At 39.9% G+C, this 18,687-nt stretch overlaps 1 protein-coding gene across 3 annotated transcripts in view; it reads right to left on the reverse strand.

The window, feature by feature from the left end:
- Positions 1-1,233: 1,233 nt before the first annotated feature.
- LOC127944380 (chemokine-like protein TAFA-1) overlaps positions 1,234-18,687 on the reverse strand; it is a 46,670-nt gene continuing 29,216 nt past the window's right edge. The window contains exons 3-6 of one of the 3 annotated variants that reach the window (XM_052540266.1): positions 8,150-8,290; positions 3,606-3,730; positions 3,061-3,133; positions 1,234-2,807 (exon numbers count right to left, since the gene is read on the reverse strand). In XM_052540266.1, coding sequence (XP_052396226.1) covers positions 3,107-3,133; positions 3,606-3,730; positions 8,150-8,290 — 293 coding nt within the window. In that variant the 3' untranslated portion in view covers positions 1,234-2,807; positions 3,061-3,106. The remainder of the gene's footprint in view (positions 2,808-3,060; positions 3,134-3,605; positions 3,731-8,149; positions 8,291-18,687) is intronic. The other 2 variants (XM_052540268.1, XM_052540265.1) reach the window with 2 other exon arrangements.

Here is an 18,687-nt window from a genome sequence, read left to right on the forward strand (position 1 = left end):
AGAATTTCAATTAGTGTTTTCTGTATTTCTTTTGAATCTGTCAGAGAAAAAATACCAGCTAGTTATTTTCAAAAGGATCCAATTTGCAATCTCATTTGCCGTCCTTTTAAAGTGTTATATAAATGACATTTTGTAATGGCATTGAGACTTTCAGAGCAGACAGAGCGCCTCACAGGAGCATTTCAGACTTCCCAGACCTAGAATTGTCTCTCTGAGCATATATCAGTGCAGTCAACACTGTGGCGGTCTGCTTTTATTCTTCAAAGCTCCAGCGGCTTTATTGTATCAGAAACTGCTTTGAATCCTTAATAGCCTTATTTGCTGGACCTCATAGAGCTCAACAAGCAACCATCAGCATGTGTGATGTTTATTCATATACCTTTTGCCTTCCAAAAAACACTCGAGGTTGGAAGGGTAAAAAGGACATGATAGAGAACCTGGGAAATATGTGTTAAATTACAGGTGGAATTGCTTGTTTGAGAGTTTTCAGGATTTTAATGGCTAACTTCTGTGACAAAATGTCCAGTTTCAGTTGACAGAAATCAGAAAAATGTGTAGGTGTTTAATGAAGCAATATCACACGGCCAGACGTGCTGTGATTCATCCACATGTACGGAGCTGCAGTGGGAAATATTGTTTTTATGCAGTTCAAGAAACAAGAAACATGAAATCTGCATAAGTTACATATATTAGACACAGTATTCTCTAACAAAGAAACAAAAAAAAGAATATATATATATATATATATATATATTCATTTTTTTTGTATTATGCAATATACTACATAATACATTTCCATATATGGGAAATTTGTGCTTATATTTTTACTATACAGCAATATATACATTGACCATGTATGGCTCAATAGTGATACATACAATAAAAATAAACAATAAAATAACAATAAAAATATTTTAAAAAATTAAGACAAATTGGCCTTACATGTGATATTCATAAAGGTTTATCCTTTATTGTGCACATATATTGCATGTTCCCATATAAATGTGAATGTATGTACACACACATTCACAGAATGATTTACAGCATATTTCTAGTTCCCAGCATGCTTTGCTTCTGACCGTTAAAGGAGAGTAAATCTTAAAGGGTTATTTCCTGTGTTTTGCTCAATATTAATATAGTGGGAGATCTGTTAGTGTTTAATGTTCTATTATTTTTGAGTTTCTGGTATGGGACGCTGCTCAGCCAATCAAATCTGAGCAATGAAACTATTGTATAATGATGTTGAAGACTGAAATTAGAAAAACCGACTGCAAGCAAAAGCTCAGCCTTCCTGAAATAATGGTGATATTCACTTAAGTTGCCTTGTATTCATTTTTTCCTCTCTGATACTCTGTAGTCAACTGTTTGAAATTCCACTAAAGCTCCGCTGAAGGTGAGGGCTAAAGTTCATCCTCTGCTGTCCCATGCGGAGGATTGTAAATGTAGTGATCTGTATTCACTCAGCTTGTAGTTAGAGCCTCCTTTCTGCATGCCAACAGCATCACTGAGCCTCTTATGTTCATGTTCAGAGTGAGTACATTCTCTGGCCCTCAGCTGCTCTGAGCAGAGAGGACTATTTCTGAATGTAAACGACAGGTAAATGTCCCGGCGGTGTCAGAATTTCCACAGTGTCCTTCAGTGTGGACCGCCTGCCTACACACTCAAATACCCACCACCCCCCTTCCTCTGGTCCATTCAGATCCCCCAATGCACAGAATGGTCTTATAGGACTTGTACCATTTAATTAAGTTATATCTAAACAATGGGAAATGAATTTGATTCAGAATATTTAAATGTCATGGTATTTTATATGTGCATGCACCAGCATATTTCAATCAGGCTTCGTTAACTTCAGTAATAAATCCACAACTTTTATACATTGCTGCAGTCAAACTGATGGTCTATTAGTTTTTCATTAAACATGTAAATTCTCAGAACTTCAGTTAAGCCTTGATGATTCAATTTATCAAAATATTACTGAAGCCCAAACATAATAATAAAAAAACTGCATCTTTAACCAGCCAACAGAACAGTGGACAAGGACAAGAAAATGGAAAGAAGACTGTACCTTTGCACCTTCCCACCCATTATGTTCACATTAAATTATTGTTTATTTTAAATTAAATACAGTTATAAAATCATTCTCGTCTGTTTTGAATTCATTTTATTTATGTAAAACACTTCTTTCACCTATTTTTTTCCAGCTTTACAGAAATCATGCTGAAGACTTATTTGGTTTTAGTATCACCAACAGAATTCATTCTGAATCTGATATAATGTTCCAGGAAACAGAGGAACATTTCCGGACTGGATCGGTCATTCCATGTACATGTGCTCCTCAGCATTTTGCTCACAGTCAGTGCACAAAGTGTCTTAATTAAACTTGCTTGGTGAGGATCAATCCCCTTCTGAAAATCCACATGAACAGGAAGCCAGTTTCACTACATACAGTAGGAGAATGAATATGTTCTTCTGGAAACATAAGAACATCCAAGAACATTACAGTTGAAGATTATTTCAGGCAGATATAGCTGGTTTGAGTGCACTCCACACAAAGGGATACGAGTGTAATTATCCAGGACTCACTGAGAGGAAACAAATATTTGACAATTGTCAAACAAAAATGAAACAATGAAAGAACCAGCAGTGTTCAGCATCCTCAAAGATTTTCTCCGAAAGTCTGGTGTCCGTGTTACTCAGAGACAGATGGATTTATGAGCAGAGAACTCCATTCCAAGTCATTAAACACATGTCTGTTGGTTTAGAGTCGGGAAAACTTAATTCAGCTTGTCGTCTTGGATGTTTCCCTGAAAAAGTACAGTAAATAAAAGATGGATGAGTCATAAGAAAACAATCTGAGAATGAATTTCATGTTTGAATAATTAGCAAACAGATATCAAACGAAGTAAATGGGATTGAATTATCAGAATTTATTCTAAGTTCATTAATGTACCGTGGTGCCCATGCCTTTGAAATCAGTAATTTGTCTGTTTTCTATCAGCCTTTTTAAGTCTTGAATTGAATCACAATGGTGACAGAAAAAAAAGAAGGATTAAAAACCTTCATTAAGTTCCTCCGTTATGAGCTTGCAGTGACGTTACATCTGCTACAAAGATGTGTATGGGTGGTTATTCTGGGGACAAAAAAACAAACAAAAGGAAAATAAAAAAAATTATATAGGAAAATACATCTGCTTTTATAGAAATTACCTTGAAATTATCGGCTACCCGAAGAAACACTCTCATTGGCTACTTTTATTTACAACAATTATTTGCCAGAGTGTGATTTTCTGCTTGAGGGAAGTTACATGACCGAATCGCTGCTATTTTTATAAATATTGGATTTCTTGCAAGCTCCAGCAGTGTGCAGGTCTTCTATTTTTATAATAATGTCCAACACACCTGCCTGCAGCCATTCAGATGTAGGAGGGTTGTTTATTTATTGTTCTATATTATGTACTTTATTAAAAATATATTTCTGTGAAATCGGCAAGAAAATAACAAACAAAAAACGGAGGAGCACATACATACTTCTCCATCAAGAGTCTTGTATTGGTAAAAAGCTAAAGTAACACAAGACATGCTTTCGGTCGCTCCAAATCTCACCCTGGTGGTCTTGATCTTGTTTCCGGAGTAGCACATCCAGCCGGAGTTATCTGGTAGAGTCTTGCATTCCTCTCCCTCCAGACACGGCTCCATCTCACACCACCACTTCCCAATCACTATGGAGGCTGTGAGCAGATCATAACCGGGTTAGACTTAAAGCTGCAGTAGGTAACTTTTGTAAAAATATATTTTTTACATATTTGTTAAACCTGTCATTATGTCCTGACAGTAGAATGTGAGACAGATAATCCGACTTGCATTAAGCATTGCCTAAATTCAGTTCAATTTCATTTCTATCTAAAAATTCTGTCATGATTTTCTTCGGAACATGAAAGAACATATTTTGACAAATGTTTTCTTCTGTCCATACAATGGGAGTCAACAGTGAGTATAATTGTTTGGCCACCAACATTTTGTTAATTTTCTTCTGTGTTCTGCAGGAGAAAGTAAGTCATATAGGTTTGGAACAACATAAGGATGAGAAAAATGTACATAAACAGACAATAAACAGAATTTACATTTGTGAGTAAACAATCCCTATTAATTTATTAGAAAATAGTACTAACCAATAAGATTATTTAAATGAACACATAAAAGCATTTTCAAAGGACACATTATATGTAACTAGATGATATTTGCCATATGTATATTTATTATAATATGTGCTTTGTCAGAGAAGATTGGCTTTTTCCAGCAGAGTCTGGTTCCTCTCAAGGACGTTTTCTCCTCTTAAACATTTTATGGATTTTTGTTCTTGCCACAGTGGCCTTTGGCCTATTAACTGGGGCTTTAAGGAACAATTTTTAAGATACAAGCTGCTTTGAAACAATATATTGTGAAAAGCGCCATACAAATAAAATTGACTTGTATCTAATGTGCTTGAACAGCCTCAGTGGATGTCCGCGGTCGGTAGGAGTAAAACCATTTCACAGAGTGGCACTTTATGAAAAGTATTATTCTGAAATGAAATCCCGTGCTGATTCAATCACTTAAATCACTTCCCCTTGTCTTAGGAAATCTAATGAAGAATTATATAGTCTATATTCTATATTTGTCTAAAATGAAGGTAACTTTACTGCCATTTCAATAGAAGGTTTTATGTTATTTCAGTTGCTTGAGACAGAAGCATCATTTTTCCACTTTGTGAAATGTCTGATCATTAGCAGATGGAGAAAGAGTAGAGACCATTAAGGAAGCAGGTGCTCAAGGGATTGAGAACATCTTATCTTTGCATCATATCATACATTAATGCATCGGGGTAATGCTGCCTAACATTAGAGAGAGAGTTAAGATATACTATAAAGCATGCACTTTTATGTTATCAATATTCGGACAAGTTTGTGACTTAAATAATAATGGGTGAACTTACAGTAAGTCACATTCATTAATATTGTGAAACCCAAAAGCACTCAACCAAAAGTTGTCTCCTTGCCAATAGGGCATTAAAATTTTATTTGCCTGTGCTCAACACTTTCTCTATGGATATTTTTAAAGGGTGAACAAATGTCCATGCTTTATAGACATTGCACACATGTAAAACAGTCACAACACTGGCTAGGGCAAACCTAATACTGTTCTTCACATTTTTGGCAGTTCAGCGTGGCCAAGGCCACAGAGCAATAAAATAAAAATCTATGGAAAACATAACCTCAGGCAAGAGCTCTGTTATTTATTTATTTTATTTTATTCTTGATAAAAAAATCACTTTACTGAGGCCTCTTAGCCTCCAAAAAGTAAACAAAGCATCTCATACATAACATGTAGCATTCAATGTCATGTATTCCTTTGACAGAGAGAGAGAGAGTTAGCCTTCAGCCTCATATCCTAGAATATCAATGTGAATGAGAGGAGAACGAGAACATGGACCAGATTTAATGGCCATCATCTCCGTGACACCTCAGTAAATGTGTCATCTCGGTTTAACTAGGAACCAGAGATCATAAAGTGCTACAAAATGTAACATTTTAATCTTAGTTACTGGTAGCTACTTCAGTAAATGTTACTGCTTCAATGCCATAAAAAATTAAGTAATTAAGAAATTAATGTTAACAGTTAATTGAGTTAATGTTACTGCTGCAAAACCTAAATATATTAATACAAATATAAAATTAATACATTTATATAAAATGCAAACATTACTTACAAACATTAACTGTAACCGCTAATGAGGAAATGTTTTGTTTATAATTTCTTTATTTTTTGCTATATTATTGAGAACAAGTGGATTTTTGAGGATTTTGAAAATCTGACAGTAATCAGTGTTGAGCATTACTGTAATGTTAATGCTGCCTGCTTTAAATGATTCAAATGATTAACAGTCGAAACCATTCATTAGAATATCGTTTAGAAAATTAATCAAAAAGTAATTCATTACATTACTTTAATAAAGTAATTGTACATTAAATTGTAATGTGTAACCTTTCACATTTCCAAAGTAACCTTTCCTACACTGCTGATTATTTAACTGAAGCTGATTATTACATTGATCGTAATTGCTTTCAAATCATAAAAAAATAATAATATCGTATTTTCTTTAAAATGTGGTTAAAGCTTCCATAATCTTTCTGACGTTGTTTTTTAACTTACTTGGCAGAAATATTAGCCTATTGTTAAATCAGTTCATGTCGGAAAACTAAATTAATAAATGTATTTTTTATTTATCACTTTAATACATTTATTTAAAATAGTACAACTACTTCATTTAAAATGACTATTTCCAATCATTAAAACATTAATATGGAACTCCCTTCAAAAAGTGGTTAAAGCTTCCAGAATCTTTCTGCCATTGTTTTTTAATTATTTTCTTGGCAGAAACTGTATTTTTAAAGGTAAAACCGCAACAACGGAAAGTTCCAAGTAACTTGAGGCAACTTTGGACTAAACGTCTGTGTTTTTCCCCTGTTGCTTTAAATAAATCAAGATATTTTTTTTGCAGACGTAGATCATCCTTGTGTTTTTTTTTCCTTTTTGTAAAAAAGCAACTAGAAACAACATGTTTGGAAAAACACACACCCACAAATATCAGGAAAAAACCACTTCCAGACACACACCTCTGCCTCTGGGCTTTATTAGTCCTCTACAGAATAGACAATACATTGCAGCCTAGAGAGAGGGAAACAGCAACTGCATATATATTTATACGTCTTGGAATGTTTGTAATGGATTTTTTTTATTTATTATTAAATCATGATGCTAGCGCTTGATTTAACTCTTGCCATTTAAAGAAATACAGCCTCAGACACAGTTTACTTTAAATGCATCTTTTTTCCATACAATGTCAGTGAATGGTGACTGAGACTGTCTTTCGGTTTAACATCTCCTTTCATCAGAAGAAAGAAAGTCATAGGTTTGGAACAGCATGCCCATGATTAAATGATGATAGATTCCCTTCAATCTGGGCATTTTAGTGTTTTAATATCCAAAAACGATACAATTCACATTTAGGAAAAGAATATCCTAACAAGCTTGACATGGGGAAAAGATTGGATGCTCCTCCGTGAGATTCAGTCAAAGTTAATGTGCTTTGATTATCTGTGGGTGTGTTGCGAGTGAGATGTTCTCCCAGAAGTGTTCGTTTACAGCAACTCGTTTGTCATAAGGACAGAGCATTAATAATGAAAAGCCCCGAGGATCTGAGCTTTTCTAGGGCAGGGACACTGCAAGAGCGACCCTGAACAGAGTTTCTTCAAACATATCAGCTTAAAAAAGCTGTCTTTTGGAGCTTCACGCTGCTTTACAGAGTGTATTTATGCACACTGCAAAGCTACATTAAGATGATTCAAAACAGTCGAGGATCTGTTACATTTCTAACAACATAACTTGAAGGACATCCAAGATGTAGCCTACACAAGTTTGTTTCTTTATCAGAACAGATTTGGAGAAATTTAGCTTTAAATCACTCATTCTCACCAAAGTCTAGAGTCTAGACTCCAGAGGGCTGATAAACACCTCACAATAATAATCCCTCCAGTGAGTCCATTAATTCATTGAAAAAGAATTTTTACTTTAAATTGCTTCTGGCCAAAACACGAGTCCATAACACTTCCTCCAGTGAAAAAGTCCATCCCCTGTTGTCCTCTCACGTCAAAATTCACCAACAGACATATTTGTTTAGAACTGTTTTAGACTCTTGCCAATTGTAAACTTAGCTTGATCTGTGCATATTTCACTCCTGATTCAGACAAGACGACTTTCTCACTGGAGAAAGCAATATTATGGATAGTGGACTTAATGATGAAAAACATCCTAATGATGGATTTACAAACATGCAGCTTTTCATGTCACAAGACATTAGTTGATGGACTGGAGTTTAATGTGATGTAGTTTTCAGCTGTTTGGACTCTCAGTCTGACGGCGCCCATTCACTGCAAAAGACACACTGCTGAGCAAGTGATAATGCTACATTTCTCCAAATCTGCTCTGATGAAATCTTCACCTACATCTTGGATGACCTGAAGACAAGTACATTTTTAGCTATTTTTATTATTATTATTATTATTATTCCTTTAAGACTTCATCAGTGGTTGCCATGTCTATTCACTTACCATCAACACAGGAGGGTTTATTCCTGGTGGTTCCTGCCACTTTCCCTGGTAAACAGGAGCACTTCACTGTCTGAGATCTCTCTTCAATCTTGTTTTTGTTACAGCACCGGTGTGCCGCAATCACCTCGCATGTCCCTCCTTCTGCCGAAAGACAAAGCCATTAGTAAACAAACAAAAACTCCTGACTCGCCATGTGGATCAACATTTGCAATCATTATCTCATGCATGTCATCTTTCTTGGTCCCCTTATATTGCCACATAATTCATCATGCATTTCAAAGTAGACACTTCAGACACTCCTTAGGGAGGATGAGGTAGTGTTTTAGAAGCAGAAGAGAAAAGAGAAGAGGGAGTGAGATATATATTAGAGACGAGACACATTTTATATATACAGTATAAAAGTATATTTAGTATATACACCATATTTTAGATCTATATTTTATTGTTTAATTCTTTTATTTATTTGTTTGCTGATATTATTTTTGTCCCTTTCCTTGATTTTTGCTTTCAGTTCTTCTGATATAGCTTACTAATTCCTTTCTTTTATTTTCACTTTAAAGTAGTCTGTTATTTACTTAATTTATTATTTTATTTGTCTTCCTTGTCCCTTTTTTAAAAATTCCCCTTCAATTCCTATATATTTTTTTACATAAAATTATTTTTTTAACTATTCATTCTCCTTTCCTTTTACTCTCCCTATGTCAGCATTTGACCTCCTGTAGTTTGTCTCCGTGCCTCTAGAGGTCCCCTGTGTTCCCTTCTGTCTTTGTTCTTCTTTGTCTGCTCTTGTTAGCGTTATCCAGGTCACCTGTGCCTTGTTTCTTTTAGAGTATTTTAGCTGAGTCTTTCCCTTGTTTGACACTTGGTTTTTGAGTTCAGGCTGCATGATACCAGCTCTGTATTTACTAGTTCTTCCAAGTCCTCCCAAGCTACCTCAAGTAAGGTGTTCCTAGTTATTTGTTTGTTTACACGCTCTTGATCTGTTTTCTCCCCTTGTGGAGTTTTTATTTTCCCTTGTGGTTTTGTTTTCCCATTATCTCTCTTGTTATTAATTCCTCTGTCTGAGAAGAACTTTTTGTTGGATTTTTCGGCTTGCAAAGTCCTTTTTTTTAATAAACCAAAATTGCTGGGAGTACTGCATTGAGTATTTCAATTGGGTCCAACACCTCAGCCTCTGTGGCCTAGTGGCAGATCTCTCACCCACCACACCAGAGACCCGAGTTCTAGCCCGGCCCGTGACAGAAAAACCAAGTCACTCATGGACCCAGAAACACTCAGTTCCAAGGACCTATTGGCAGTGATTGCTCAACATGAGGCATCCTTTCAGCGCCATGAAGCCGTTCTCAGCCAACAAGAAGAGCTAATGACCAAACATTCTCAACTCCTGGCTGATGTGATGAGCTCCATCCGCCAGCTATTTGAACGCCTCCCGGGTTCTTCACCTTCCTCTGCATCACCTCCGAGTGGCATCAGGCCTTCTCCTGTGGCGGAACCCCGACTACCGCCTCCTAAGCCCTTTGCTGGAGATCCTAGTTCCTGCCAGGGTTTCCTCACCCAGTGTTCTCTCACTTTCGAGCTCCAACCATCAAGCTTCCCTACGGATCGCTCTAAGATTGCCTACATTATCACCCTTCTCTCGGACAAAGCACTCTCTTGGGCCTCAGCAGTGTGGCAATCCCAGGACGCCTGTTGTAAGTCATACATGGCCTTCGTGGAAGAGTTCAAGCGAGTGTTTGATCATCCTGTCAGTGGTCGGGAGGCTTCTAAGCGCCTACTCACTCTCCGTCAGGGTCCCCGAAGCACTGCAGATTATGCCATTGAGTTTCGGACCATAGCTGCAAAAAGCGGATGGAACGATGAGGCACTGAGGGTCTGCTTTCAGGGAGGGTTGGCTGAGCCCCTTCAAGATGAGTTAGCCACTCGAGAAACGCCTGAAGATCTTGAATCCCTCATAGCAATGGCCATCCGTCTAGACAATCGTCTGAGAGAGCGGAGGACCGCCCGTCGCAAGGAGTCTCAGTCCCAAGTTCCTCTGAGGAGGTCCGGTTCTCCAGTTTGTGCTCCTTCCTCCAGAAATTCCCCAGTTCCTGAACCACTCCGTGATTCCCCAGAGCAAATGCAATTGGGCCGTTCCAGGCTTTCTCCAAATGAGAGGGAACGTCGCATGAGGGAGCGTCGTTGTCTCTACTGCGGTGCCTCCGGCCACTTCCGTTCCTCTTGCCCCGAGCTCTTGGGAAACGCCTGTCCCCATACAGCAACAGGAGGGCTGTGATGGGGAAAATTAGAGCTCCTCCTGCTAATGCCGTCCTCGCAGTTCCAGTTACGTTGTCCTGGGAGGGCCACCAGCGTCAGGTCCAGGCTATGATTGATTCTGGGGCTGCAGGCGACTTTCTAGACCTATCCTTGGCGAAGAAACTTAATATCCCCACACAACTTCTTCCTCACCCCCAGGCAGTCACTGCTTTGGATGGCAGACCTCTGGAACCGGGCAAAGTTACAGAGGCCACTCAATCCCTGCGACTTACCATCTTTCAACACCAGCAGGAGGAGACCCTCTATCTTATTGACTCCCCTGAGTACCCTGTTATCCTGGGTCACCCTTGGCTGTGCAGACACAATCCCCATATCGACTGGCCCACTAGCACTATCCTAAGCTGGGGCTCTACTTGCCAACTCTCCTGCCAACTTCAGAGTTCCCCAGCCCCTTGTCCCGAGTTTCAAGAGTCTATCGACCTGTCTCGAGTCCCCAGAGTTTATCATAAGTTTAAGGCAGTGTTCAGCAAGTCCCGGGCCACCTCCTTACCACCTCACCGCGCTTATGACTGTGCTATTGAATTACTCCCTGGCTCTTGCCCTCCCAGGGGTCGGATCTTCTCCCTGTCTCCCCCAGAGCGCTCAGCTATGGATCTCTACATTAAGGAGTCCTTGGCAGCCGGTATCATCCGTGCCTCAACCTCCCCAGCTGGGGCAGGCTTCTTCTTTGTTCAGAAGAAAGACGGGGGTCTTAGGCCTTGTATTGATTACCGGGGCCTCAACAAGATCACGGTTCGTAATCGATACCCTCTACCGCTCATGGCCACTGCCTTTGAACTGCTTCAAGGAGCCTCTGTTTTCACTAAACTGGATCTCCGCAACGCTTACCATCTTGTGCGGATCCGGCAGGGAGACGAATGGAAGACTGCCTTCAACACCCCCACAGGCCACTATGAGTATCTCGTAATGCCGTTCGGACTCACCAATGCCCCCGCAGTGTTCCAAGCACTAATTAATGATGTCCTCCGGGACCTTCTTAATCAATTCGTCTTTGTATACCTTGACGATATTCTCATTTTCTCAAAGTCACTGGAGGAGCATGAGGGGCATGTAAGCAGGGTTCTCCAGAGACTCCTTGATAATCACCTCTACGTAAAGCCAGAGAAGTGCGAATTTCATGTTACCCAGGCTCAGTTTCTCGGATTCATTGTCACTCCTGGCCACCTGGAGATGGACCCTAAGAAGGTAGAGGCGATCCACAACTGGCCCATACCTACTAATGTGAAGGAGGTACAACGTTTCATTGGCTTTGCAAACTTCTACAGGAAGTTCATTAAGAATTTCAGCTCTGTTGTTGCCCCCTTGACAGCACTTACTAAGGGAGGAGGTACCAAGATTCAGTGGAGTCCGGAGGCAGCGGGGGCCTTCAAAGATCTCAAGCGCCGTTTCACGTCCGCTCCTATTCTTCTGATCCCTGACCCAGACAGACCTTTTGTGGTGGAGGTGGATGCCTCAGAGGTGGGGGTGGGGGCCATCCTGTCGCAGAGAGGTACAGATGGAAAGTTACACCCTTGCGCCTTCATGTCTCGTCGCCTGTCGGATGCCGAGCGCAACTACCACGTGGGGGATCGTGAGTTGCTTGCAGTTAAACTGGCCTTGGAGGAGTGGCGCCACTGGCTCGAGGGGGCCCAGCACCCTTTCCAGGTTCTCACGGACCACAAAAACCTGGAGTATCTCCAGCAGGCTAAGCGGTTGAATCCTCGGCAAGCTAGGTGGTCACTATTTTTTAATCGATTCCAGTTTCTCCTATCTTACAGACCTGGCACCAAGAATGTCAAGCCAGATGCCCTGTCTCGAGCCTACTCCCCGGAGACACAAGAGAAGCCTTTGACTCCAATAATTCCGAGGTCTTGTATTGTCGCGCCCCTTCAGTGGGAACTGGAAAGAATGGTGCGAGAGGCCCTTGCCCATGAGCCCGATCCAGGTGGTGGTCCCCCTGGACGCCTGTTCGTTCCTCTAGCGGCCCGATCCCGGGTCTTGCAGTGGGCTCATGAGTCTCCCTTGACTTGCCATCCAGGAAGTGCCCGCACCCTTGACTTTCTCCAGCGGCGGTTTTGGTGGCCATCCATCAAGAGGGACGTTAAAGTCTATGTGGAGGCCTGCTCCGTATGCAACCAAGGGAAGTCTGCACATCAGCGACCTCAGGGACTGCTCCGTCCCTTACCTATTCCCCGCAGGCCATGGTCCCATCTCTCCGTGGACTTTGTTACCGGGCTTCCGCCATCCAAGGGCAATACAGTCATCCTGGTGGTTGTAGACCGGTTCTCCAAAGCGGCCCGGTTCATTCCCCTGCCCAAGCTGCCTTCAGCCAAGGAGACTGCGGAGCTCCTCATGAACCATGTCTTCCGCATATTTGGTATTCCCCTGGACATTGTCTCTGACCGAGGTCCCCAGTTCTCATCCCGGTTCTGGGGAGCCTTCTGCAGGCTTATTGGGGCAACGGCCAGCCTATCGTCTGGGTTCCATCCGGAGTCTAATGGCCAGACGGAACGTATTAATCAGGACCTGGAGACCACCCTACGGTGTATGGCGGCTAACAATCCCACGTCTTGGGCCACCTATATTATTTGGGCTGAATATGCCCATAACACCCTCCAGTCCTCGGCCACTGGACTATCCCCCTTTGAATGCCAGTTTGGTTATACCCCTCCATTATTCCCAGAGGAAGAGGCACAAGTTGGTGTTCCCTCGGCCCAACGCTTTGTCCAACGCTGTCGGCTTACATGGAGGAAGGCCAGACGTACCCTCCTTCGGACTTCCCAGAGGTACCAGGTTCAGGCTAATCGTCGCCGTCGGACAGCCCCCAACTTTCGAGCTGGTCAAAGAGTTTGGCTATCTACTAAGCACCTGCCCCTCCGGGTCGAATCCAAGAAACTCTCCCAGAAATACATCGGCCCTTTTCGCATAGCAAGGAAAGTTAACCCTGTTTCTTATCGTTTATTTCTCCCACGTTCCCTTAGAATTAACCCCACATTTCATGTCTCTTTACTAAAACCTGTCTTGTCTTCTCCGTTTGCTCCCCCGCACAGGCCCCCTCCACCTCCCAGGATCATCAACGGCCAGCCAGCCTACACAGTGCGCCGGATACTGGACTCCCGGAGGGTCCAGAACTCATTACAATATCTGGTGGACTGGGAGGGCTATGGGCCAGAGGAGCGCTCCTGGGTTCCAGCCAAAGGCATCCTTGACCCAAGTTTAATCCGGGAGTTTCACACCCGGAGGCCCGGGTGTTCTGGAAGGAACGTCAGGAGCCGTTCCTAGAGGAGGGGGTCCTGTCAGCATTTGACCTCCTGTAGTTTGTCTCCGTGCCTCTAGAGGTCCCCTGTGTTCCCTTCTGTCTTTGTTCTTCTTTGTCTGCTCTTGTTAGCGTTATCCAGGTCACCTGTGCCTTGTTTCTTTTAGAGTATTTTAGCTGAGTCTTTCCCTTGTTTGACACTTGGTTTTTGAGTTCAGGCTGCATGATACCAGCTCTGTATTTACTAGTTCTTCCAAGTCCTCCCAAGCTACCTCAAGTAAGGTGTTCCTAGTTATTTGTTTGTTTACACGCTCTTGATCTGTTTTCTCCCCTTGTGGAGTTTTTATTTTCCCTTGTGGTTTTGTTTTCCCATTATCTCTCTTGTTATTAATTCCTCTGTCTGAGAAGAACTTTTTGTTGGATTTTTCGGCTTGCAAAGTCCTTTTTTTTAATAAACCAAAATTGCTGGGAGTACTGCATTGAGTATTTCAATTGGGTCCAACACCTCAGCCTCTGTGGCCTAGTGGCAGATCTCTCACCCACCACACCAGGGCCAGAGACCCGAGTTCTAGCCCGGCCCGTGACACCCTATATTTGTACTAAATTAACTTTATCTCTTTACTTTTTTCTACATTCCCTTTCTTTTATATTTTCAATTCAGTTTATTTTTCCTTTTATTTATGTTCCCATTCAAATGTAATATTCCTTTATTTACTTTTTATTTTTTTTTTTATTCACCCTTTCAGTCCTTTCCTATTTACTTGACATTATTTCTATGTTTTCATTTTATGCATTCATTGGCCATTCCTTTATCTTACCCCTTTCTTCGTTTCTTTATTTTATTTTCTGAATTTTATATTTGGTAGAGCAGTATGCTCTTGTCAGTTCTAAAAATCATGCTAATAAAGCTTTGCTGACTCTAATAGAAGAGAAAAGGCTCTGTAGGATCAGGACAAAGTGCCAGAAATGTCTGGGTGGCTGCTGCAATTTGTCTAAGAGCACTTTAACATTGAGTGATCTGACATAAACCAAAGTCCTTTAAGAATAACAGCCTGTAACTTCCAGTATTCACAGTGATATATTACCTAAACTGTGCTAATCCAGCGTTTAGAGATAGATTTATCAGGTAGAGATAGAAAATCTTCAGTTCATGAGCAGATTGGACCTATTCTTCGCAGAACTGAGCACTATTCTTCAGTGCTCTCTGAATTCAAGGTTACCTGAATAGATTCTGTCATTTTAACAAATATATTCAGTAAATAAACTGAACAGATATGTGTGGAAAGATGAATCAAATGACTTTGACAAAACCACACCAACCCACTGGAGAGAAATGAATTAGGCTACTAAATAGTTAAGAGTACTGTTTATGTACTGTTTGAGTTTGTGTGTAAAACACCAACAGAGATCAAACAAAGAGATTGATCCTAAATGGAAAATTATGTCATTTTGTTCCAAACCAGTATGACTTCTGTTCATCCAAATAATTATTTCTAAGATTATCCTGGTCAAACTTTTTATTATTATTATTATTATTATTTAACATGATAGAAGTGAATGAGTGAGGTTGTCAAGAAAGCAGTTCTAGTTCTTATGACTTTTGCACTTTTGTGAGAGAAAAAAAAAAGAAAGAAATTTAAGTCATTATTCACTGAATGTTTGGAAATCTCCCTTAATATCTACATACGTTCATGAGAGAAGCAAACTATGTTGTCCGATTTGTGAATTAATCGTTCTTCTGAGTCTTCTGAGATTCAGTTCAGAAAGCCCGTCTAAATGATTCACTTAACGATTCGCTTCCACGAGTTCAATTCACTCACTCGAAGTTAAGGAAGCAGAAAAATAACAGATTTTAATACCATCTTGCTGCATTCCACTCTGTTTCTCGCACAAAGCTATCTTACGACTTCAGAAGACCAGGAATAAAGCACACGATTAAGAAAAAAAGTCCCCTCAATTGAGAACAATATGATGGTAAGTAAATGATCATTTTTAATTTTTAAACTTTAGTACTAGCAAGCTAGTCGTCAGGGCCTATATAGCCTATACAGGGGAAGGATATGGCACATTAGAATTTGCTTGATAAAATAATGAATTATTTATTTAGTCATGGCCGTACCCATACGAAAGGAAAATATATTTACCAATATATTTCTTAAAATATATTGTCATATATTGTAATATATTATTTTCCCTTTTTATTTTCTAATATATTATATATTTGAATACATTTAATAATATATTAATGATACATATATTATATAATATATTGCAAAATATACAAATGATTGCCACTTTCAATATATTGCAATATATTGGAAAAAATTAATATATATAAGAATATATGCCTAATATATTACATGATATTTTCCAATATACTGCAATATATTTTTGTTTCATAAGGGTACTGTAACTAGTTTTGGCTTTGAGGAGTCAGACAGAAAAATAGTTTTGTGGAAATCAGAAAACTATAATGCTCCACTGAGAACTATTGTGAATTGTTGAGTAGGCCTTGTTTGTGCTTCTTTAATTATGAAAAATACTCCATTTCCCCGGTGGGGCTTCAGTCAGATTTCACAGGGGTTTGTTTTCTTGAATGCTTAGTCTTAATTACATAAGACAGACCCAGCTTCTGCTTTGATCTACCAAGAGAGGGAGAAAATGCAGGAGCTCCTGACTAAAATATCTTCACTCCTCAATGAGAGCAAACAAAGCAGTGGGCCCCTCATTTGGGGATTTGAAAAGAGTGAGGGAAACTGTTAAATGTACTTTCAGAAATCAATAAAAATTTAAATAGCTTCTCTGTCTCCAGCTTCTTAGGCTCTCATTAACTCTAGATTGAAGTTAGTCAAAACAAGAGTGGAGAGACGCAGAAAGACAGGAACAGTGCACTGCCTGTCAGAATATTTTAGAGCCCTATAAAAAATATGATAATAATAATTACATTATTAAACAAAACAATAAACATTACTGTTGTAATATTTTGCTATAAAATAAAAAAAGAGTATTAAAAATATACAATAAAAATATTTTTTTATTATTTTACAGTACACCTGTAAAATTACAATACTAATATTTAAGGCTGTCTTAATTCATTTACAAATTGATGCGAACATGGTTGGTGCATGTTGCATTTCTAAATACACGCTATCGTGATGCAAACTTAAAGGGGACATCAGATGCCCATTTTCTACTTGTTGATATGATTGTTTTAGGGTCTTCATGAAATGTTTGTAACATTTTGTTAAAATTCCTGAATGGTTGTTTAAAACAACACCCTTTTTACCTTGTCAAAAACAGCACTTTTCTCAGCTAGACATTTCGTGTCTCTTTAAATAATGAGCATCTGCTCACCCCACCATCTCTTCCGTGGGGCGTGTCAACACAAGACACATGAATATGGCTTGGAAGTGGTCTTATTTAAATAGCTAGCTAGCTGAAAATTGAAGCAACTCACACTGGATGACAGTTTCAGACTCATAGCAAACTGGCTGCATGTTTTCTTTTCAGATTTTCTGAGCTGGCAGACATGCCATAAACCTAACTGAATGCAAAAAAAACTAGAAAATTTGGTCTGCATCCGGTGTCCCAGATGCAGAGAGGATTTTGTGTGGAATTTACTGTGAACCAAGCCACTTTGAGGCACTGACGGTGAAAACACTGTCATGAGCTCTTTGCATTTCACATTGAAACATGCAGCACAAATTTTTATTTGACTGTATTGCATCCTTTGCGAATTAATAATCACAAATCAAGAATTTGATTTTATTTATTTTTTATTTTCATAACGGTCAGATTATGGTCAGATTTAAATTAGATTCTCATGAGCTCAGACTTTTGGACCCACTGTATACTGTCAACCAGACTACGATCCTATTCCTTTTTTAAAACCTTTAACCATTTTTAGCCTTTTCTGGTTCCTTTCATCAAATTTCTCTCTGAAATTAGATCCGGTATCCATTTAAATCGAAGAAGCCAAAAGCAGTCTAGCACTTTGCTGCCATAATGTTCACTAACCTCCGCAGGAATGTCTCAAAACCATCTTGAAAATTCAGTTTAAAAGCCTTGCGTATAATTCCATGTAATGTTAATGACTAAGCAAACTTAGAAAACCTACAGAGTATCATTGAATGGTGCTGAGTTTCATATTTTTTAAAGACATAACATAAGGTCACCCTGAGGAAGCGTGGGCTACACCACTGATTGATCTAGCGGACGCGCTGATAGCTGCTGTGGTAGGGAATCCTGCATCATACTGCTTACTACAAGGGCTATTTCAGATACTTATACAGTTTAATGGATATGAGACCAGGCCATCGGGGACCAATAAAAGCTCATTTTCCTGCAGCAGCCAGGGTGGGGAGAGAGAAAAATAGACAGGGTATCACACACGGGCAATAACTTTGACTCTTCTGCTGTCTAATTAGCCAGCTGGAGTGTGTGTGTGTGTGTGTGTGCATCGTGTCTGTCTGTCTGGAGAAGGCATATAGTGCGCGCATTCGGCCTCAATTGTTCCATTCATCCGCAGCCATCTGCGTGAGAGTTTCCCCTGACAGGCAGGTTATGTCACAACCTCTCAACAGCAAACAAACACGCTTTCAGAGGACAAACAAACAGCGACCGATGAGCAGGAACAATGCGGCACTGACTATAAACATATGAGCCTGGACAGGAAAGATTTCAGTCACATGCAATGCAAAACAGCTAGAAGGGAAACAGGCTGATAAAAAGAGGAGCCAGTCTGGGTGAGGAGACAGAAATGCTGCAGACTGAAAGCAAAATCCTGACAAGATCTATTCCCTCAGTTAGGCTCCTTATGATAAATTTAGGGTTGAAGTGTGTAATGCTTTAATGTTCAATGTCTCCTCTCAGAATGTAATGTACAGAACCATCTATAATTAACCATCTTTCTTACAGAAGTGCAAACACTCAGTGGCACTATGTTTGTTTGAATGGTCTGGTAGCAATTGTTGATCAGACATGCTGCACG

This window comes from Carassius gibelio, chromosome A23 (assembly GCF_023724105.1).
Source record: "Carassius gibelio isolate Cgi1373 ecotype wild population from Czech Republic chromosome A23, carGib1.2-hapl.c, whole genome shotgun sequence".
In the NCBI taxonomy this organism is placed as follows: domain Eukaryota; kingdom Metazoa; phylum Chordata; class Actinopteri; order Cypriniformes; family Cyprinidae; genus Carassius; species Carassius gibelio.